Below are 22,712 nucleotides of genomic sequence, written 5' to 3'. Positions count from 1 at the left end.
TTGACTTTATTACTAAAACATTTCCCCCAGTAATCAATTCTGGAAATTCATTTCTCCATAGAGTGAAGTCCAAAAGAAGCTCTCCTGTGAATCCAGAGTGATTCCCAATGTAACCCGCAATGCCTGTCACTGACTGGTGAGGGCAGCATTGTGTTTCACAACGTAGAGCCTGCCGTAAACTCATTGGAAGAAGAAGACGAAGGAGAGAGTTCAACTTTACATACTTTTTTTTTTTTTCAAATCAAACCTTTGATACTCTTGTGGATTTCTGTCTCGCGGCGATAAAGGCAAAGTTAACTAGCCATACGGTGTCCGGTTATCTGACAACACGTAACGACAGCACGGATAGGTCGGTAAGTAAACGTCAAAGTCCGTAAACTGATGCCCCGCTACGTGTTGTTCACTGGGGTATGTAACGTTAGCTGGGGACGATAACGTCACGTACTCCATTGAAAAAATCTGGCAATTTAATGTGGCTTTTCTTTACACAGCTGAAGAACTTAAAGATTTTACGTTATAACAAAGGCGGTTTTTGTTCAATACGAAAACAACAACTCAGAGTTCGATACATGTTGGACTTGTAGAAGAGGCCAGTGTGTCTGGTTGTTCTGCGTTCGTAGTGAAAGTTTGACCACCCTATTCAACATTAGCTAGCAATTAGCAAAACACACCCACGCAGGAAGTAGCGGTAAGGTTAACAGAGTGACGCAAAGCGAATATAACATAATTACAGTATTATTTTGTTGTAATACAGCAGAGTGGTGGAGTGTCTATTCGACGAACTGACCAGAAGACCATATATATTATCACTTACTAAAGTAGTGTTATACAGTGTTAGTGCTTTTGCCTGCTAACAAGAAAATATTAAAACGGGCAATATTTTAAAGGGAGTTCGGTCTACATGCGACCTAACAGCACACGAGAGCTACTTGCGAGCTTGCTGTTGACTCAGTAATAGTTAGCTAACTAAGATAGCTGTTCATTTAAGTAACAGCGAGTTCACTTACTATAGCTAATGTGTTCGGTTATCTATTATTCACCGGTCAGGTCTCTTTCTATGGATACTTTATAGAGATTTGGCGTGTAGCTAAGAGTTTAAGACAGTTAGCAGACAGAAAGTTATAACCCTAATCTTCGTTTGCTACCACCGCTGTACATCATATATTAACACAATTTAAGCATTTAATGTGGTACTTAACGCTGTCACACTCATTCTGTTCAACTGAGCTATGGAAATCTGGTAGAGATTGCATCTGCGAAATTTATATTTCAAGATAAATGAGCTTCCTGCCGTTATAGATATGGTCATAATTTGTCCTTTTACTCATTGATATGTGCCCCCTCCCTGCCCCCTCCCTGCCCCTCTAGTTTCTGCCCAGCCACATTCCATTTAATGGGAAGGGGAGCTGAGGGAAAGATAACAGTGGGGTAGATGGCTTCCACTGTTGTGATACTCGCCTTCGGCCACTGGGCGTCCTGCTGTACCTGTGAAACAGTCTTTTATCAGCGTTGTAGTAGCTCCATATGAATTTTTAGCTCCTGATGTGTTTTGCCAGGAATGATTTGGAGCAGTGAGAGGTTGTGGCGGCCTCATCAGTAGCTGTCACCACGGCGGGGGACCTTCGGACCTCCGTCTGCAGGGTGGTCATCTACCTCCAAAGGGACATGTCCGGGGACAGCTGCCTGCCCCAACATCACACCCAGTCTGACTGCACCTCCCCAACCCCTCCTCTGGCCTGTCCCAAGACCAAGACCTGCAGTTATCGAGGAGCGGTGGGCCTGGGCAACAAGTATGTCCGACTCAACGTGGGCGGGAACCTCTTTTACACCACACTGCAAGTGCTGACCAGGCAGAACTCCATGCTGAAAGCCATGTTCAGTGGAAAGAAGGAAGTGTTCACTGATAAAGAAGGTAAGCCGTCTCTGAACACCAATCTGTGAAACTAGCATTATTACCATCACAGGTTCAAATTCAACACAGCAACCTTTAACAGTGACTGTTCAGAGTGTCATGGCTGATGCCTGATGACTATCTGTATACTTAATTAAAAAGTATGCACCAAACTTCTTTTAAGAAATATCACATATTAACAATTCCTAACATGTGCGTAACAACACGAGCTAAAGAGCGTCATATAGCAACAGTATAATCCATAAAGGTAAACTGTACTCAGTACAAACATTTGGTCAGCTCAGCACGCTCAGCCTCTGTTCTAGCTGCACTCTTTCACTGGGAAAAGAGTGTGGGAATGAGAGGCAGACCGATTCAATAATGAACATTTCGCACTAAAATAAATGCTGTTTGGTGGATCAGATAAACACGCCAAACTGAACAGACTCAGAACACCTTTAATTCACTGTCTATTATGTGTGTGTCAGTATCTGAGGAGATTTTTCAGCTGTAAAGTAACCACCTAGTTCACTCTTTCCTGTCTGGTGCCGGAGAGAGAAGCTACCAGTGTCTGCTTTCATTGGCTGTAGCTCGTTGCATGGCTCTCCCAGTTTTCTCCGACATGACCAGATATTTAACCTGCTAGATATTTGTCTGGCATTGGCGATGCATCGGCGAGCTCTTGTAAGGCCTGCGGGTCCTCCTCACAGGAGCGAGCGTGTGCGCCACCACAGTGTTTTTCACCAATGGTTTAGATGTATGTATTTTCAACATGTTCTATACTGTCCATTCAGGTTGGATCCTGATCGACCGCAATGGGAAACACTTTGGCAGTATCCTGTGCTACCTGCGTGACGGTACAGTCGCCTTACCCAAAGGTCGTCAGGCTGTCCAGGAGCTGCTGGCTGAGGCAAAGTATTACCTCATCCAGGGCTTGGTGGAGCTTTGTCAAAACACCCTGCAGGTCAGTCACACAGACACTGAAACATGGAAAAAAAAGACGAAATACCAGACACTAGATAGTAAGAGATACGTTTAGTTTAATCACACTAATTAAACATAAAATCAAAAGTTCAATCAAAAAGAAAATAACTTTGTATGTGATTTCAGATCACAAGCATCCAGTGATTCAGGCCATAAGTTACTTTATTGTAGTGCATTCATTTATTCGTAACATTCTTCAAAATAAGTATATAATAAAAGCAATTCACTGCCAACTCAATGTAGGCAATACTTTGGCACAAATGAAACCTGTTTTGCAAGAAAGTCTCTGCAGGCCTTAAAGGTCAGTGACAAAGAATACTTCCAAAGCAGAGTGGACGTTGGTGCAGCATTTCAAAACTAATTGGGAGATGAAAGCAAAACTTCAGTACACCCTTGATGTTAAGTGGCTCTTTTCAAACGAATAGTCCAAGAGAGTAAGGAGTTCCAGGAACCTAAATAAGGATCTAGATCAAGAGTTAAGCCCCTTTTCTGTATTTCTTAGCATTCCCACTGCATCTGAGGAAAAGTTGGTTAAGATACAATATTTACCCATGATAAGACCACAACACAGTCAGTGAGTTGTCTTCTGTAGTTTACTGCTGTGCAGCTGTTTGACATTTGAAAGGATGTTGGAATGGAGACACTGATCTGCTGAGTATTATCATCGGTTCTGTTTTTAGTACTGGATGTATCTACTTTTCCTACTTTTTTTCCACTTGTTCATTATCTTATTTCCCCCTTTTCTTATCTTCTCATTTGTTCTGTTGTCGGCTGATTAAGAAGTTGGTCACATAACTTTGTTCAAATATCAACATCCAAAACAAAAACCCCATGACTTCCTGGTACCTGTGACAGCCAGTGTTTACTTTTGTCTTTATAAATGCTGTAATCATGCTGTAGCAGGCTTGGGTTTGACTAGTCAGTGATTGTCAGCATTTAAAACTGTCAGCTCCTAAACAGGTTTGTGACATATGACAAGATATTTTACAGTGAGAGGTTAGAGATTTTATCAACCAGGAAACATTTTCACTTCTGTTATACAGTACATATTCACAACTCTGGTTCTTTGAAGCCATTGGTGGCAGTATCACTGGAACTGCTTTCAGGCAGAGGATTTACAGGATATTTTCCTCAGCATGATGAAGTGCCATGCCAGGTATTTAATTCACTGAACAAAGATCATGTTTCATTCATGATTCACCAGACTTAGGTGATCTCTAATGTTTCCCTTTGATGCCACCAGGAGGTTAGATGTTTGGCTTATCCAGTTAAATAACTCAACAGCTATAAGATAGATGCAAACTGTGGTACCGACCTTCACTCTTCCCTGACAGTTTGTCCAAACAACTTAGATTCCCAGACGTTTCATTTGTTGTAGTGTTAATTAGCTAATGTTAGCATTAGGGTTGGGTACCAAACTTGGTACTTTTAAGGGTACTAACTGAATTACGTTGGTACTACTGAGTACCGATTCACGTTAAATCAATCTGCGCCGAATTTTTCTACGTGGGTGAGAGGTAGAGTATAGAGAGAAAGCGCCAAGCTCGTTCAAGTCACAGTGTGTCAGGGCACACAGACCGTGGAATGCAAAATGTAAAGCTGGTCAGGGCAACTCGTACAAGCTGAAGAAACACCACAAGCTGAAAAGTACCATTGGGTTATCTAATCCCTGGTACCGGTATCAGTTCTAATGTGAACGATACCCAACCCTAGTTAGCCTGCTAGCCTGCTAAGGTCAGATGTCTGCTAAACATCAGCATGTTAGCATTGTCATTGTGAGCGTGTTAGTATGCTGATGTTAGCATTCAGCTCAAAGCCCAGCTGTGCCTCAATAAAACCCCCCACAGAGCTGCTGGCATGGCTGGAGTGATACAAAAAATGTTTTATTAGGCGATTGATCAAAAAATATATTTGATCCCAAATAAAATCCAACGTACAATGACAGATGAGTTCATCCATATTGTATCCCTACTTGATATAATATCTAAGAATCCCTTCAGTCTGCAGTTCATGGTTGTCAGTGCTTTGGTGTGCTTGCTGCAGTAGTGAGTTCTAGTCACCTCTACCACAGAGCCTCTTAGGTGCACATGTGATTTGCTGTGGACCGTAGTGTATATTTATGTCTGTAGGCTGTGGCAGCAGTACAGTGTCTGTGGGTATGCATCATACTGACAGGTTCACAGGGACGTCTGCCGGGCTGACTAGGTTTACACATCCTTCGGTTTCCAGGGGGACAGCAGAAACACACTGAATTCTAAGCTCACCGACTGGAACTCGTTCTCCATCATGTCCAGTAGTTTATGAATGAACAGCTCTGACGTCCACTACATGCTCTGTGTAAGCAGCAGGCAGAGATCACACTATAACACCTCCTACCATATTATGCATCTCATGTTAACATCTGTGTGTAAAAGCACACATCCTCCATGGTGGATTAGAGGTCCATATTGAAAAATATCATCTATATCAATACAATATTATGATATAATAATCCGTTTCTCCAACCTAGCTTGTCTCAAAATTCCATACGTAGGTAGCAGGGTGAACCAAGCTGTACCAAGGGCTGTAATGATGCATGCTACTCTGCATTTGTCTGGTGTAAACCTACCTCACCGATGAATGCACATTTTGGTCATTTTGTGAGCAAAAATAATGATTAAAATCTGTTTATAGACTCATTTAAATGTGACTTTTAGCCATTTTAAAACATTACACCTGGCCTTTAAGACACTATATCTATCCATGATACTTTTAACTCCCAGGGTTTGTTGGTTTGTGATTGACAGGGCAATAAGGAGCAACCCCTGTGTGTTATACCCGTGGTCACATCCAGTAAGGAAGAGGAGAGGCTCATCCAGTCTTCCAGCAAGGTAAACACACACCATGGCTGGAATTTCTTTCTTTCTTATGGAACTTGAATTAGCAAAAATAGCATTCCCCAAGTTAGATCCTATTCCTGTGCTATGTGGCAACCAGAAATATACAACTTAAACGGCATCAATATGCTCTTGATCCCCTTTTCATGGGATTTGTTGTTGATAATTAAAAGGTATAATAACATTAGTCGTATCCTTTAATCTCATTTAGCAGCTATTCAAACATGTGAAGGCACTTTCATAGGAATATGAATTTCCTCTCTCTTGTCATAGTATTCCTGCCAAATGGATTACGTCTACTTGAAGTGAATTCATTGTTTGTGCATTTTGATACTGAAGCAATGATGTAATCAGTTTTCTTCCCGCTGTTAGCCTGTGGTGAAGCTGGTGTACAACAGAAGCAATAACAAGTACTCCTACACCAGGTAAGGAAGCCTTCCTCCAGAGGCCCGACTGCCTTCATCATTACAAAGATAATTGATTTCTTTCTTTCTCAGAGTGCTCGCTGAGGGAAGCACTGATTTTTCGAGCTAATAAAGTAATGAGCTACAGGCCACAGAGTGGAGTAAATGATGAAGCACTCCACATCAGCTTGCTTTTGTCTTGATAGCAACTCGGACGACAACCTGCTGAAGAACATAGAGCTGTTCGACAGGCTGTCTCTCAGCTTCAACGGCCGCGTCCTCTTCATCAAAGACGTGATTGGGGATGAGATCTGCTGCTGGTCCTTTTATGGTCAGGGTCGCAAGCTGGCTGAGGTCTGCTGCACCTCCATCGTCTACGCCACAGAGAAGAAGCAGACCAAGGTGAGGATGAGTTAGGCTGCGTTCAGACCGAGTTCAGCAGTAGAGTAGAACACGATGAAAGGAAAGGTCATTAAAGGTATCAATACTCCTTGGTAGTCACAGTGATTTGATCCAAAGTCGGACTAAAAACTAAAACTAGGACAAAGTAGCTACTAAAAGTCTGTATTGTTCTATATTACCTTCTGACACAACCTTTGACACACACACACACACACACACACACACACACACTCAAAATAATGTATGTATGTACAGGTCATAAACAAATACTTACTTATTACTAGGTATGTCATTGTTATACAGAAGTCTGTGTTATAAACATATACATACTTACTAAATACTCATACTCATAAACAAGCATGTACCTGTAAGTATGTACTTGTTATATGTTATTAATAGGTAAATACTTGTCATAAACAAGTACATACTTGTAAAAACAAGTATTTTAAGTACATTTTAGTTAAAAACAAATGCATACTGTGCTGCATGTATACACAAATGTACAGCCACCTGGAATCTCATTTATATAACTGTATGTAGGGCCCATACCCAAAGTTCACATGTAAAATGAGCATAAGCCCAAAAGTAATGAGGCAGTCAAACATTGAGATAGAGGCAAAGAGGAGCCGCATCATCATATTTGTTTAACATATTCTACATTAACACATACATGACTGCTGCCATTACTCAACATTTAGCAATGAACACTGTATTGAACTCCAAAATGCAGCATAAAGGTGTTTCTGTCATTGTTACAGTCGATGAGTGCAGGAGGTGAAGGTGTGTATGTGGGTGGGTTTCCTCAAAAAATGATTTGAAAAGTAATTTCAAAATACTTTTTTATATATATATATATATATATATATATATATATACCAATGCACTAGTCTAATAGAACAGTTATTTTATTTCTTCTTAGATTCCTATAAGTGATGGATCAGTTAGCTCGTGTGGTTGATGGGATCTGGATATTCAGTACTGAGGAAAACTGAGCCAGACTTTTCAATAACTAACCAACAGTTTTCTTTTTAAATGGAAAAAAAAAATCCCTTTTAAAAAAGACAGCAAATGTCGAAGCACTGGCACTGGAGTGACCAAACCACTGAAGTGTTATGACTGACAACACTTACAATAATTGCACACTTCAGGCACAGAAATTCCTCTCAGCAACCCTAAAGAGTCTGAAGGTCTCTTGTTTAAAGCTGGATCTTAGGCTGTGTGCAGTTATTTGTACTAACTTAACCCTGACAGACAGTGTGGGTTTTATGTGTGTGTTTTATTGTTTTTAGTGTTTTTGTTGGCTCGACCTGCAGGCATGAGTGAAACCTGGAACAATTTTGACCTTTTTAATTGTTGTGCATATTCAACAGATTTATTCAAAATCTAGGAAAAAAAGTAGCTATCTGTCTCTTCCTACCACAGGTGGAATTTCCTGAAGCTCGAATATACGAGGAGACTCTGAACACCTTGCTTTACGAGACGATGCCGCTGCCCGACAACTCCCTGCTGGAAGCCACGCGGCGGAGCTACAGCAACTGTGGCTCCCACAGCGAGGAAGAGGAGGGGCCCGGAGGAGCCGAGCTTCGCGAGCGAGTCCGTCGAATCCACGTCAAGAGGTACAGCACGTACGACGACCGGCCGCTGGGACACTGAGACTGAAACCACCAACCGCTGGACACATTTCAGATTTTCATGTTGATGATGAACACTCAAACATGAAGTCTGTTGATGCTCATAACATTTCTCTTTTGAATTGTTTTACTATCTTACTTTCTTTACCACTATCTAAGAAGTCCAAATTGTGGCCTTGATGTAATTGCATTTGACTTTTTACTCTAGATAGTTGTGGTGTTGTCTGCTCTGTCCATCATAATTTATGAATTATTATCAGAGGATTCAAAGCAACTACTTCAAATATCCAGAGAACTGTAGGTTTTTTTTTTTTATGAAATGTAGATTAATAATGGAGGAAAAATCACTAATATGCACTATTTCCTAGAAGAAATATTGTTACAATCCTAGCACTTAGCACTCCGAATCAGCAAGAGAGCATGTTTCATATTTATAGATTGTATTTTTCATATACGCATTTACAACAGCCTGTTGTTTGCCAAAGATGAACCTCTTGTTTTTCAGAATGAGTGTGCCTCTAACATGTTTTAATGCAGTTTACCATAATGCCTTTTTTCCAGCTGTGAAGATAAAAGTTATTGTAATTCAACTCCTTTTTTCCTGTGTTGTGCTTTTAGAAGGTAGGCATAATAAGAAACTCTGCAGTTCAGTTTCAACTATCAGGAGACAGTAATGCTCTTACTTAATGAAATAATATTCTGCTTATTGTTGGCTCACTTCAAAGAATCAGTTTCAAAATGGCAGTCTCGACCGCGTCTTGTTTTTTAGACGCATTATTGATGGACTGTGGTTAACACTAACCACTGTGACAATTACATTGCATCTGCTCTGGCTTCTTTATAATAAATGCTAGTTGACTCTTAATGTGGAGTAGCAGCAGCAGGAAATGTTAGCATTAGCAGTAACTTTAAGAGAAGGAACTTTGACTAACATACTCTGAAAATAATTGAAAATATTGGTCGTTGTGACCTTTGTGGTCTTCTCCAACCTTGCAAACTGATGGCTAGTTGGTTTGTTTCTGATGCACAGAGCTGACTGTAAACAGGCAAACTGCAGTGAAGACCCCAGATGAGACGCATATTCCGAATATGCTCCTAAAACCTGATTAATATTGGCATAGCCCACGTCTTAATCGGAAAATGCTCCATTTGGAATAAGGCCTAATAGGGAATATCCAAACAGAATATGCTGTTTACATGCCCCTTTCAGCTAGGCAGTGAGATAAAAAAAAAAACTAAACAAAATAAATAATGTGTTGTTTCAGGTTTGGCTTCACACAGTTGTCTACATGCTGAGAGACATTTGGATATTGGAGAGAATACAACAAAGATAATAGATCTGGTCTAAGGTTTGATAAATTGCACCTTGTTTTCTCCACTATTTCCATACTAATTCATCACCCATAAATGTAGGCATTGGATATTGTCTTTGGCCCATCTTGCAGTTAAACCATCTAAACACACACACACACACACACACACACACACACAGCACATAACTAGTCAAGTCAACTCAAGTCAAGTCAATTTTTATTTGTATATCCCAAAATCATAAATCACAATTTGCCTTAGGAGGGCTTTAGAATCTGTACAACAACCTCTGTCCTCAGACCCCCAATCCAGGTAAGGAAAATCTCCATTTTTACCATCTAAATGACTTCAGATATGCCAGAATCAGTGTCACTTGTGTGTTTGCTTTATCTCTAGACTTCGACTAGGTTTACTTTTAAATAAGAAACATGATTTCTGAGCTGTAATGTAAAGGTTTATCAGCATTTGGGCTCTGTGCCATCACTGTAAACCAGGGTAGATCACCATGGTTACCTACAGTATGTTGGTAAACCTGTTCTTGAGCAGGTTTACCAGGAGCAGCAGCAGACTCTTGATTTGTTGCTGCAGGTGATTCCTAGCTGGATGCTCAGCTATAGCTGAATTACACCCAGGACCGCTGTAACTTAGAGAGAGTCTGACTGAGGTGTCACTTGTTGATACCAGCTCCTGATTTCTTACTCACTATTGAAGCCATAACTTTAATCTGTACTCCTAAAATTGGGTTAAGTGTTATATACCTGAAAACCAGAACTGCTCATGTTGGCTCCATGGATGAAAGAAAAGGATGAGAGGGAGGAGGAAGGCACACCACTGTTGGAGAGGTGACGCCTAAAGTACAGCTGTGGAGAAAGATAGTTGCATACTCGTAGCCACAATGCAAAAAGTGTTTTTTTTGCAAGTTTCACAGCCACCATAGTTTCTCCTACACACAGCCGGTTCTTATTCCCAGGTTGTTAAATACACACGTGAGTGGTGTCACTAAATCCTACACACTAGCCCTTTAAAGTTCTGGAGAAAATCCTTCTGTATTATTTATTAAAGGTCCTGAAACATATTTTTCTCAATTAGCTTCTTACTATAGGTGATGGGATCCTACATGAACACTGTATTTTCTGCCAGGTTGGGTTATTTAACATGAGGAATTTCTGTATTTCTTTTTTCTTTTATGTCACTGGTTTGAAGAGGGCAGGGCTCGACCAGCGAGAGGAGCACAGGCAAAACAATTCAGAAAGAAATCTCTCCTGTGAAATAACCAGAAGTGTTCCAGCACTGGCAGAGAATGCTGTGCTCGTGTAGGAATACATCATTTATAATAAGAAGCTGATTGGAAAAAATCCATTCTTTAAAGCTGAACATAGCACAGAAATGTTAGGCAGAGCTGTATGATAGCGTGGCTTCTGACGGCTGCAGGTGCACCCTCAGCCCACATGGAGGCACAAGCAGGAGCTTTAATGACAGGGACTCCAACAGAGGGGTTATTCTATATCACGCTGCTGTGACGTCATTTATTTTGCAGCAGGCCAACCTGGCACCAGCACTGAGAGTGGTCAACGTGTGCTTCACAGAGCACTATTTTTAGAATCCCTGTGATTCAGATGCAGTCTCCTTTTGTGCCGAGCTTCAGAATCACTTTAATTGGCCAGCTATACACACACACAAGGAATTTCACTCCGGTTTTTATACACAGAATAAGCATAAATAAACAGGACAACAGTTACACTGTAAAACAAAATCTGTAAGTTTACAGGGTTCTTCACGTTTATTTTACAGATTTTGTTTTCTGTATTTTTTTAAAAATACATGGATATATAATAAAATTACAGAAATAGTCTGTGAATTTACATGTATAATGTAAAATAATCTGTAACTGTAAATAATCATAAAATGACTGCTTATTTAAAGAAAGTTTCCTCTTTTCAAGTAGAAAGACGGTTCAAATATAATTTTTAATTATTAATGTAATTGTAAATGTATTTAATACTTAATAAATAAGTAATATTACTTTTAAAATTCAGATTAAAATAAGAAAGATCATATAATAACAGCACTCTTCTTCAAATGTAAGCCTGATTATTTGTGTTACAGCAGTGTAGTGCCTGTAGTTATAGGTCATTTAGGTAAAACGTTTTTACATGTGAAAATATTTTTAATTAAACCAAATAAAATTACTGTATTTTTACAAGTCAGTTATTTTCTGTTGTTTTCCAGTATTTAATTGGTGCCCCAGCTGCTGGAATATTACAGTGGTACAAAATGTACAGTGTACAGTTATATATAAAGACATAAACAAAGGCAATAACATTTGTTGACAATAGTGCTGAGTGCAAAGGATGCTGGAATGAATATTTCTGTGCAGATATTTGTGTGTACATGAGGTAGGTAGATATGACAGCATATAGGCTACAATATGCACAGCATGCCTAAATGTGTTTGAATGACAGTATTAATGTTTTGAAAATAAAATAAAAGAATAGTTTACAGGTAATGCGGATAATAGAGTCCCGGGCTTGTGAATGAACAAGCCTTACAATGAGCTCATCAAACGCATTAACATATAAATGAATTATTACAACCAGCACACAAACCTCTCCGTACCAGCGTTTCACACCTTCTCACAAGACAGCGGCTCCCCTGCTCTAACTCTCCCCCGGCCGGGAGAGGAGGAGAAAGGAGGTGCTATAAATAACTTGGAGGCTCTACAGGTTGGTGTGTGGGATGCTGGGAGGCTGCAGGTCAGGGCGGGGCTGGATGCTCTCCCTCCTCCATTGATCAGTATCGCGGGGAAGGCGGATCCTCTGACGTCGCCGCCAAGCTGCTCGGCTGCGTCAGAGTCCAGCTGAGCGAAGGAAGAAGGAAACGAGGAATAAAAAGCAAAGAGAGCTCCCTGAAAAGGCCGGGGAGAGCGGACTGACAGCGCCGGAGACACGGTGTCAGAGAGACAGACAGACCTGGGTCGTGCACACACACCGCGGACGGACAGGACAGGACAGGCAGACATGGAGGGCTCCACGGTGGAAGACCACAAAGAGAAATTATTATGGAACGTCAAACGAGAGGTAGGCTGCTGTTGGACGGCGCGTCGAGCTTCACATTTACATATTTATTGTTTTATTTCATGGCTTTTCACTCCGAAATCACGACAGGAGGATTCGGAAGTGTTGCTTCATACGGGGCTTGTTTTTCGCGGGTGTGTTGCTGGGGTTCACCTGGGTGTTGCGTTGGGATAACGTTAATTCAGTTTGAAAGGCAAGTTTAACAAACTGCTGCTGAATGAATGAAGCTAGCTACACTGCACCTTACGGTAACGGTGCACTCCGCTCACGGTTCCATACACTTCACCATACGTTTTATTTTTAATACAATGACAAAATTATGACTGAAAAAGATTTTCTAATATATTTTCTTTATCAAATTATAATCTTTTTTTAAACAAAGCGTCCTGTATGTGAAGTGAAACTGATACAACGATTGATATCACGATAACTGGCTCATGCAAGCTTGGGGAGTAACAGATTACATGGAACGGCAATACGTAATCAGGATACAAAAACAGGAAACTAATCCATTACAGGTACAGGATAAAAAGATGTAATGAGATTACAGTTACACTTAGAAAAATTGGGATTATTTAGCAAGATTGCGATTTTAAAATGCATCGGTTTTAATTTAGAAATAGTCAGTCATTGCTGGAACTAAAAAAGCGTTTCATTTTTTCCCATTTTCCTTTCAAAGGTTAGCCTACATTATTCTGTTGTCTTTATAGAATACGCTTATAACAGTGCTTCTTATTGATATTGCTTTTTTCTTGTTTTTATTTGCATATTCAGTGTTGAGGTAATCCACAAGTATGAAAAGTAATCACGTTACTGACTTCATTTTTTGGTCAACAGGTAACTAATAATTGTTTCAGATTCCATTTTTAAAGTGACCCTCCCAACCCTGGTCTCACCATATATCTTTACATTCCTACTAGGGCTGCACAATAAATCGCCATATCATTTGAAATCACAATATGACCGAGTGCAATATGCAAATAAAGTTCAAATGTGTGACAGAACCGCATTATAATGAAGTACTGCCCTGGCCTACAAATCTTGCTCTCCAGATTTTCAGAAACTGATGTTTGTTTGGTAGAGACTGCCAAAATCACGATTTAAGTAGTTTTTTCACTGAAAATGTAATTTATGATGCAGAAATGATCAGTCCCACACTAATCGCCTCAATCATATCGCAATCGCCATAACTGTCAATATAATCACAATATGATGCAGCCCTAATTCCTACTGCAATTACTCCGGTATTAGTGGTAACATCCCTGTCTTCCTTTGTACAGACTTTTTAGTGTTTGGCTATCATTTCTATGTTTTTATTCAGGTAAAAAAAATATACTATAGTAATCCAATCCAATCCAATCCAACTTTATTTGTTAAGCACTTTAAAACAACCAAAGTTGACCAAAGTGCTGTACAGGAGAATAAATAAGACATCATAAATAAAAGACATAACAGCTCACATGAGGCGCAAAATAACATATAATACAACAATAAAATGAAAAGACATAAATAAAAATAATAACCATGCAATAACAAGCAATCAAAAAGTAAAAATAACAAATACAAAAAATAAATCAAGTAAATAAAGTCGACATCTTACTAGGTGTCAAAGGCCACAGAGAAGAGATGGGTTTTAAGACCGGTTTTAAAAACAGACAGAGAAGAGGCCTGTTTAATGTGCAGAGGCAGATCATTCCATAATTTAGGAGCAGACACAGGAAAGGCACGGTAATAAGTCTACCTACTGTATGGGCTTGAACACTGCTTTGATATTGCTGTATTATCCCTATCATACAATACAAACGTTGAAATTGAGTACATTTGACCTGAAATGCACTGTGTGTATCTGTATCTGATGCGTGTTTGCTGTGCTATTTGCATATAAAATTCAATTTATTAAATAGCTAAAAAAATAAGGTCCAAGCATCCAATAATAAGACAGCCCTGCTGACAGAAATCCTTGGTTAAAGCCTCTGTCTGAAGTGTTATAGCAAGGCATCTTTTCAGTGCAGGTTGTATTGCTGTCTGTGTCTAGCAGCCGTGCTAACATCCACAGCTCAAACAGTGCTACAGGCTTTTTTGTTCCTGGTGATGAATGCCTCACATCTCTCCTGTGGGGAATAAATCATTACTCCTTTAACCTCCCTACCCACTCCCATTGTAGTCCTTACGCCGCCTGCGTTTACCGAAAGCCACAACTGGAGAGATTTCCCCGCACTGAGATGTCAGTGTAAATCAAAGGCAGCTGATTGTGAGACTGAATGTGGCAAGGTGTGGCTCACACTGACTCTACCTCAGTCTGAGTGAGTGTAAATGTGAGTGTGTAGTTTTCATCGTTCTAATGGAGAGGAAAGGTCAGGCTAAAAATATCAAGTCAAAAGTATCTGGCAGTTGAACAGGAAAAAAAAATGTTTTTGTATAATGAGTGTTCTCTGTGCTTTGTTAGATTCAAAGCATCACATTTACCCAACAATACCTCATTAGTTCTCACTCATTGCTTCACTTAACCACAGAATTGACTTAATGTAATCAGGAATTCATGTTGGTGAATGATATTAGATGCATTCTCCGCAGCTTGTACTGATTCTACTGCAGCTGATGTAAAAAGTTTTATCTGAAGGTAGACAACAACGCTAGTTTAAAAGTGCACTCGAAGCTAAAAATTGCTCCTGTAATCACAACTACAAAGGTGGCTGCAGTTTGATCTTTGCAGCCTTAATATTACTTGGAAAATTCACTCAAAGTGAACATTAGGCTTCTGTCATAGCTGAAAACTGGTCGAGGCAGACGACCACCCACCTAGAGCCGGGGTCTGTCCGAGGTTTCTGCCTCTTTAAAGGAAGTTTTTCCTTGCCCTCGTCGCCAAGTGCTTGCTCATGGTGGTACTGTTGGGTCTCTGTAAATAATGTTATAAAGAGTTCGGTCTAGACCTGCTCTATGTGAAATTTGTCCTGAGATAACTTCTGTTATGAATTGGCGCTATACATAATAATGATAAAATTGAATTGAATTGAATTGCTAATTGGCAAATATCCCAGACACAGGTCAGAATCCAAACACGACCACCAGACAAGTCCAAGTCAAAACATCCACATGACGGAGACAAGTCTGACATAATATAAAAAAAAATGTCATGAGACAAAGACTGCTCTTTTACTTGCTGTAGCAGACCACAGATTATACCAGAGATATTTAATGCCTCAGAGCTGTGCAGCAGTTGTCAAAAGTCCAGAATATATAATTGGACACCTGACTGCCATAGCACTTTCCAAATCTGGTAGTCAAAGCATCTTAAGTAAGATTTTCATTCATTTCTGGACTGTTTAGAGCCAACACTATATTCATTTACAAGAACTGCAGAATGCATACCCCGCTGGGACGATCCAGTATGAATATCTAGGCTAAGGACTTTGCTGTCCTCCTCCAGCAATGCCACAGTCACCGACAGGTTTGAGTCTTAAATAACTAAATCGTCCCAACGTCTGTAAGGCTGAAAATAGCTTCAGTTCTCAGGATGTCTGCAGGCGCCGGGGATATGTGTCTCCTAAACACAGAGCATCAGGGAAATAAGGAGGAACATTGCATTCTTGGGTCACTGGGCCATACGGAGCTGTGTGTTGACGCTCTGAGCTGTATTCTTAAACACACCTCCAGTCATTGTGACTTGTGCACTGATTGCATAAATTCTTAATGCTTCCTGGTTGTTAACATTTAAAGAAAACCGCTTTGCGTGTCAGCGGGATGTTTTGTAAGGTCTCCGCAGCTTGTGTGTTTGACTTTTGGATTATTCAAGTTGCATGCAAATTCTCCTTGTTGTCATGTGTGGTGCAGTTCTCCCAATTGGTAACTTAGCGGTTATGGCCAGTTTTTCCTAGTATATGTTGTGATACCTTGCATTCTTCTTTTCAGAACGGCATTGGGTAAGCTCAGATAGAGGTTTTTGGAGATGCTGGACCAAAGGGATGGGTATCGAGAATAGGTACTAAACTGGTACCGGTTCCTGACTGAAATGCCCATAAGCTCCTACAATACTGCTATCGTTATATAAACGTTCTAAAGTGTGGGCTCACATTACTACCTTTCTTGAAGATGCAGCAAAATGCAATAACTCATGGAATGGTTTAACTTATTTCTGCAAAAAAATCTTTTCACATCTTTTCATGTAATGTCGTGCACTGCATTTTTGCAATAGTTTCAATATTATTATTATCGATAGGTATCATATTGATGCAGTATTTATATTGCTATCAATAAAAGGATACCATCTCTTCTGAATATGCCCAGAACCAGTGTAGCTAATGAAGGAAGGAATTGCTGTTGCTCCATATTGAACCATATTGATCTGTTGTTTTGAAAATGTAGTATGTTGTCCAAAAATGCAGCATTTTGCCCACTTTGTTCACATAGCTGATAATAACTGTAGTGTTTGTGTGTATCCAGTATAAAAATCAATGGTGTGACTGGCTACAGTTCATCCATGAGATGCTAGTCAATGCCTTCTGACATTTTAAAGCGCAGCAAACTGGGCTGTGAGAGACTGGTTTGAACAAAGCCCACTGGTTCCTGGTTTAAAGCTCCCTGTCTCTTTAAGCGGCGCTCAGCTATCTCAGTATTGCTTGGCAACAGAAAGCTTTAGCAGCTCCCTAAGAAGTTAAATTGCATCAGTTGGCGATTAATATCCCAGCAGTGAGGTGGCCCTGTCAGGTGGTCTCTTGTACTGAAAGAAAAAGTGCACTTCTGTATACACCTGCTGCCATCAGGATCCTTTTGTTTTTGTGATGTGTGTGAATGGGCTCTATTGAGAAGACAGCTAAAACTGCAATACATAAGATAAAGATGAAAGTTAACATTTAGTAATAAGTACATGAAGTTTACCTTCTGTTCAAGAGACTCAAGCTGTAAAAGGTGTTTCATTGTAAAAACCTGCAACAAATAACAGTTACCATTCCCACATATTGAGAATTCTCAGAATCAGTTTATTTCCTCAAAGAATGGTGTGGTAGGTGGTCATACAGTTTCCCCAACAGGCAGCGAGCACATTCTCTATCCACCTGAAGAGTTATTACTTTTAGTTTTAAAGATATGAAAATAGTCTGGGGGCATTGCCTGTTTTACCATGTTGTCTTTTATCCTGTTTTCTTTATTGCAAATTCATCATTCATCAGTGTGGATCCCAGTGCCTCAGTTGTTCTGACTTTAATGCACTACAATTGATTTTTCATTTGCAGGAGGGTGTAAAACAAAGCACCTTTTTTATTCAGGTCTGTGTTTTAGCGAGTATGAGGTGTCATATGCCCAAAGCTCTATGACAAACGTGATAATGACGGATGATTGTGAGTGCAGGGACCGCTGTGATCCTGGTCCCCGAGCTACAGTATGTAGAACTGTAGGATGGAGTGGAAGTGACAGGATGCAAGGATAAGCTCACAGTACCTGAAAATGACTATCCTATTTATTTAGAATGGTGGTAGAGACATAGTGGGAAGCAAATGAGTGACTGTGAAGATGAAGAGCACGATGTAAGATATAGTGAATGTTGTGTTAACTGCTCTCCGTGGAATGACTCAAAATAATCCATCCACAGAATCACTACGCTGATAAAGGATATACAAACTTTGGCAAACATACATGTTTAATTAAAATACATCCACATACATCCACGGTGACTGTGGATGCAGTCTCTTCTCCAGAGGGGCTGATTTCCTACCCTATGGGATTTTGTAATGCAGATCTGATTATTTCTATCATGTGTCTTATGTCTAAAAAAATGTGTCTTGTTTTTGATCCTTAGCAGTTGTGGTGAAGTAAACCATCTTAACTATATCAGTTCAGCCTGTTAGCATGGGAACATTTGCTAATTGGCACTTAATCTCTATAAACAGATATTTGCATACAAATGCAGAATATTCTGAGTAGTAATGAGTAAGTTTGAGCAGGTAAACTGCAGGCAACCAAAGGTCTGTGTGAAGAGCAAAAAAGGTAGAACACATTGGCCAAAATGCAATCTTGGAATCCATCGGCTATCATGTGACGACAATCCAGCATTCATATGCAGATATCTGTGTATCGAGATTACAATTCTTGCTTCTCAAGTGGCTAATTGGACTGTAAACAATGACGAGCACACAGAAGGAAATATGTGAATCATGATTCATATTTGATCAGCACTGCCTGGTTTTACAATTTGATCTGGGTTTTAAGAGCCTGCATTACGCTGGACGGACTCACTGAGGGCCTGTCCTCACGAATACACGGCCTCACCCAATACGATGTTGCTTTGAAAAAAATCTCCATAAACACGGCGTCGTTTCCATATCTGCGTTCACACGGATTCACTGACAACTACCCAAAACGCTGTAGTACATATGCCAGGCCTGTATGTGGCGCTGCCACACCAATACACTAAAACCGGAAAAGAAGCCATGAAGCATGCGCTGTTTACGAACAAGTAGTAGTAGTCCGCCATTGTTGTTATGATGCATCTAGCGGCGGCGGCTGAGGTTAAAGGCTAGAGAGGCGGGGCTAATACGTCATCGTTTCGGAAATAATCTGTTTCGCCGTCCTGACGACTCCGGGCAATCCAGTGTTTTCGGGTTTTCCCACTCTGGGACCCGTTTCCAAAAAATACCGTTTTCACACCCCGAAAACGCTGTATCCGTTTGGACGCCAGGCAGAGATTCGAGAAAAACGTATTTGTGAGGACAGGCCCTGAGAATAACTTGTCAGTCACCATGAAGCCACACCCTAAAGCATACCCTGCTTTATAGTCCATTTTACTCTAAATGGGACCATCATTTACTAAATGAACTGCATCCAGTGTGGAAGAAGACTGAAACTAGAGATTGAGACCATAAACTCATTAGGAAACTGTTTACTGAGATAATAAATCACCTGAGAAGTCAGCTCATTCCTCCATTGGAGTGCCTGGTATCTAATCCAATGGACCACCCCACCAGCCATTAGAAAGAATGCAGGTTTAAGGCATTTCCACAGTGGCTTAACTTTTCTGACCCACAAGCTCTGTCCATTTTATATATACTGTCAATTGTCTGTGTCCAATATTTTATTTTTTTGTAATTATCTTTTAGTGTGCAATATTTTAGGTGTTCATGGTCTCAGCGAAGACATACATGGAGTTGCATTTGGTTGTAAACGTTCAGACCCTGCCTTCTTTCACACCTTGACACAGATGGCCAATTGTTGCGTTTCGTGGGCTTGATTGTGAGATTGTTTTATTCAGAAACAACTGTTAGACGATACAACAAGCAAGTAGTTAGAAGCATTCTTGCAGGTAGTTTTCTAAGGAATGGATCAGTACACTTTATGTTGTGTAATAATGCATATTTAAAGCTGGGGTCAGTCATTCTGGAGAAAGATAGCTGATTGTAGCCTTGTTATTTGAGGAGTTAACTTACATCTGCACATGTTTTTCTACAGACACCTAAGGTAACCATTTTACAGCTGGTCTAAGAAATAGAAAGTAAGACTTGAAGCTCAGTAAACCTATTCTGGTCCAGTCAGCATCAATACTCTCTCCAGTGTGGTGGTAGTCGCCGCCCTAGGCTTCCATTTTTCTAATACCATTTCCTTTGTTTACTAAAGCGAACTGCCTTGGTTGCCATATTGCAGCTTGCAGCTGAACACCATTAAGTTTCCTCTTCCCTGAAGAAATACTCTATCATTATGCAGCATTGTGTTGGTAACTTCTCCCTCACACTGACACCTCCTCCAGGACATAATCATTTCTTCCTGCCACAGTCTTATTTTATGATTCTGCAAGAGCCAGCCCTCTAAACTGCATTGATATCCACTTGATATTTTGTACTATGAGGTTAAATGTTAATTTCCGCTCTATTTTCTTGACAGGAAAAGTAGAGAAATTGATTTGACACAGGATATGGCACTTATAAGGAGAGGAAATGATTGCAGGTATTCAGCACCAGCAAATGTTAGGAGTTCCATTTTTTGTGTTTATGTGAAAGCTGCAGCAGGTCAACAAGTGTGTAAGGTAGAGTACAAGTAAAGACATTGATTCCAGTAACTCGTCCTTCAGAGTCTGCTGTCACTACAGCAGCACTGCAGCCCTCCCCCTCCTCATCTGCCAACCCTACTAGGGCATGAATAATTACCTCATTAATGACTGTGTCTGTTGTGGCCTGACAATAGCTGATTAGGATGGAACCATATTATACTGCGGCTCCTCAGACTAAGGGGAAGGGAAGGCAGCACACAAACATACACAATATGCTTAAGATAATACACACAGTTTTGGGACATTTAACAATGCATATTTCTACCTTAACTGTGATTATCATTTTTTATGCTGAAATGCAAAACATTGTTCCACCTTCTCATTTGTGATATCAGACCTTTTTCACAGCAGCCATTTTTCACATGAAATTGTAGGGTAGGTGTTACCAATGATGTTTTGTTTTGTTGTTTCTTGTGATAGTTACCTGATTATCTCTAGGCATTGGGCTGTCATACAAAACATCACCACCTTGGGACTTTGGAAGTTTTGGTGAAGATATTTCTCTAATTTCTAATATTCTGTATGACAAATGATTATTTGATTAATTAAAAAAAAAAATCAAAATAATTATTAATTGCAGCCCTACTATTGATCACATCTACGTAACATTCACTGGTAATCATTTTGCTGACTAATTTGCTGTGTTTTAAAAATGTGAATATATGTATATATAATATATTTCTACCATTTCAGGCAGCCATTAGTTTCCATTCATTTCCTTTCAGTATGATGATAAATGAGTAGTGACCTGCTGGAGTTGTGTAATCCACCACAGTGAAAATCCCTTCTGCATTCATTTTGGTCAGTATTACTGCAGTCACACAGACTTGATGTTACACAGATCAAGTAAGATTAAAAAGTCTGCTAATAAACTTTTTTCACAGCAGCCATTTTGACCAGTGATACTAATTAGGTTCGGTTCCATTTAGTGTAGCAGAGCCTTTCCAGTGAGCTAAGATGCCCAATCGCAGCACCGTGACTCTGTTTGACCTGAATGGAACAGAACCCTAATTAGTATCATTGGTAACACCTGTTTTTACCCTACTATTTCATGTCAAAATGGCTGCTGTGAAAAAGGTATCTTATACAATATGGACCATAAATGGAAATTAAAATGTGAAGTCTAAATAATTTGAGCTAAAATTTGTGAATGTTGTTATGGTCCTTTTTAAGGATTTTATTGGCAGCAGCTATCAGCCCAGTGATGATAACGTTTTATTCAGTTGTATTGAGTCAGATAATTAGTGGAACTTTTTTCTTTTCTATGTTCATTACGATATTACGGCTTGATGAGTACATGCATTGTTCCGATTTAAAGGCCATGCACCCATGGGAAACCCACACAGGTGATTCAAAGATACAGATGCAGTACCTTGATTGAGATTCCCCTGCACTTGCTAGCTTTGTTGCACCTGTTAGGGTTGGAAAAATGATATCTTTGTCATAGACATTTTAACATGTAGTAGGAAAAACTTGTAATTGGTAAAAAATAATGATGAAGTCCATTTAGCTGCTGCAGTTTCAGGCATTGAAGCCATTAATGTTATTAGTAAGTCCTGTGCTCTTCCTGCTATGAAATGCCAAAATGCCTGCTGTGAAAAATGCCCACAGTGTGTCCTTATTAATACATGGAGTGCGCTGTCGTCACATAATCCCCATTACAGCTCTGCCCACTCTCAGCCTGAACAGAGGTCTAATCAGCAATAACTGCAAACACCTGTGTGGCTGTGAAAGGGCCTTTAATGAGGCAAACTGGAAAACAAACAAGTGTGCAGCTCAGAATTCAAAATCTGTAGCCATAGCATATATGTTCTGTATATTTGTGTGTACTTTTCCGATAAATAAGAGTATGCGCCATGCTTTCAAAAATGCTAGGACTGTACTGTACTGAAAAATCACGGTAACATTTTAAATTAATGTTAAAGAGTTCGGTCTAGACCTGCTCTATTTGAAAAGTGTCCTGAAACTTCTGTTATGAATTGGGCTATACAAATAAAATTGAATTGAATTGAATTGAATTAAATTAAGATATTCACCATTAACTAGTTGTTGACTAGCATGCATATTAGTAGCATATTGGCTCTTTATTAGTCATTCTAAAGCCCTT

At 39.9% G+C, this 22,712-nt stretch overlaps 2 protein-coding genes across 6 annotated transcripts in view; both read left to right on the top strand.

Annotated features, from left to right (window-relative positions):
• The first annotated feature begins 148 nt into the window (after nucleotides 1-148).
• On the top strand, nucleotides 149-8,778 carry tnfaip1 (tumor necrosis factor, alpha-induced protein 1 (endothelial)). 2 transcript variants are annotated; one of them, XM_051397767.1, is made up of 7 exons: nucleotides 149-353; nucleotides 1,557-1,912; nucleotides 2,686-2,855; nucleotides 5,662-5,745; nucleotides 6,124-6,176; nucleotides 6,362-6,557; nucleotides 7,980-8,778. In XM_051397767.1, exons 2-7 carry the CDS (start codon nucleotides 1,666-1,668, stop codon nucleotides 8,208-8,210), a joined length of 981 nt encoding a protein of 326 aa, XP_051253727.1. In that variant the 5' UTR covers nucleotides 149-353; nucleotides 1,557-1,665; the 3' UTR covers nucleotides 8,211-8,778. The 2 variants fall into 2 exon arrangements, with proteins under 2 accessions (XP_051253727.1, XP_051253728.1); XM_051397768.1 differs by lacking the exon at nucleotides 149-353 and adding an exon at nucleotides 446-688.
• Nucleotides 8,779-12,272: 3,494 nt separating this feature from the next.
• The window catches only part of sgsm2 (small G protein signaling modulator 2), a 97,629-nt gene continuing 87,189 nt past the window's right edge, over nucleotides 12,273-22,712 (top strand). For 2 of the 4 annotated variants that reach the window (XM_051397763.1, XM_051397762.1), the window contains exon 1: nucleotides 12,277-12,576. In XM_051397763.1, the coding sequence (XP_051253723.1) occupies nucleotides 12,517-12,576 (60 nt within the window). In that variant the 5' untranslated portion in view covers nucleotides 12,277-12,516. Of the gene's footprint in view, nucleotides 12,577-22,712 lie in introns of all 4 variants that reach the window. The other 2 variants (XR_007884405.1, XM_051397764.1) reach the window with 2 other exon arrangements.

The sequence above is a fragment of the Dicentrarchus labrax genome, unplaced genomic scaffold (genome assembly GCF_905237075.1).
Source record: "Dicentrarchus labrax unplaced genomic scaffold, dlabrax2021, whole genome shotgun sequence".
Classification (NCBI taxonomy): Eukaryota; Metazoa; Chordata; class Actinopteri; family Moronidae; genus Dicentrarchus; species Dicentrarchus labrax.
This window is presented reverse-complemented; position numbering and strand designations above follow the sequence as displayed.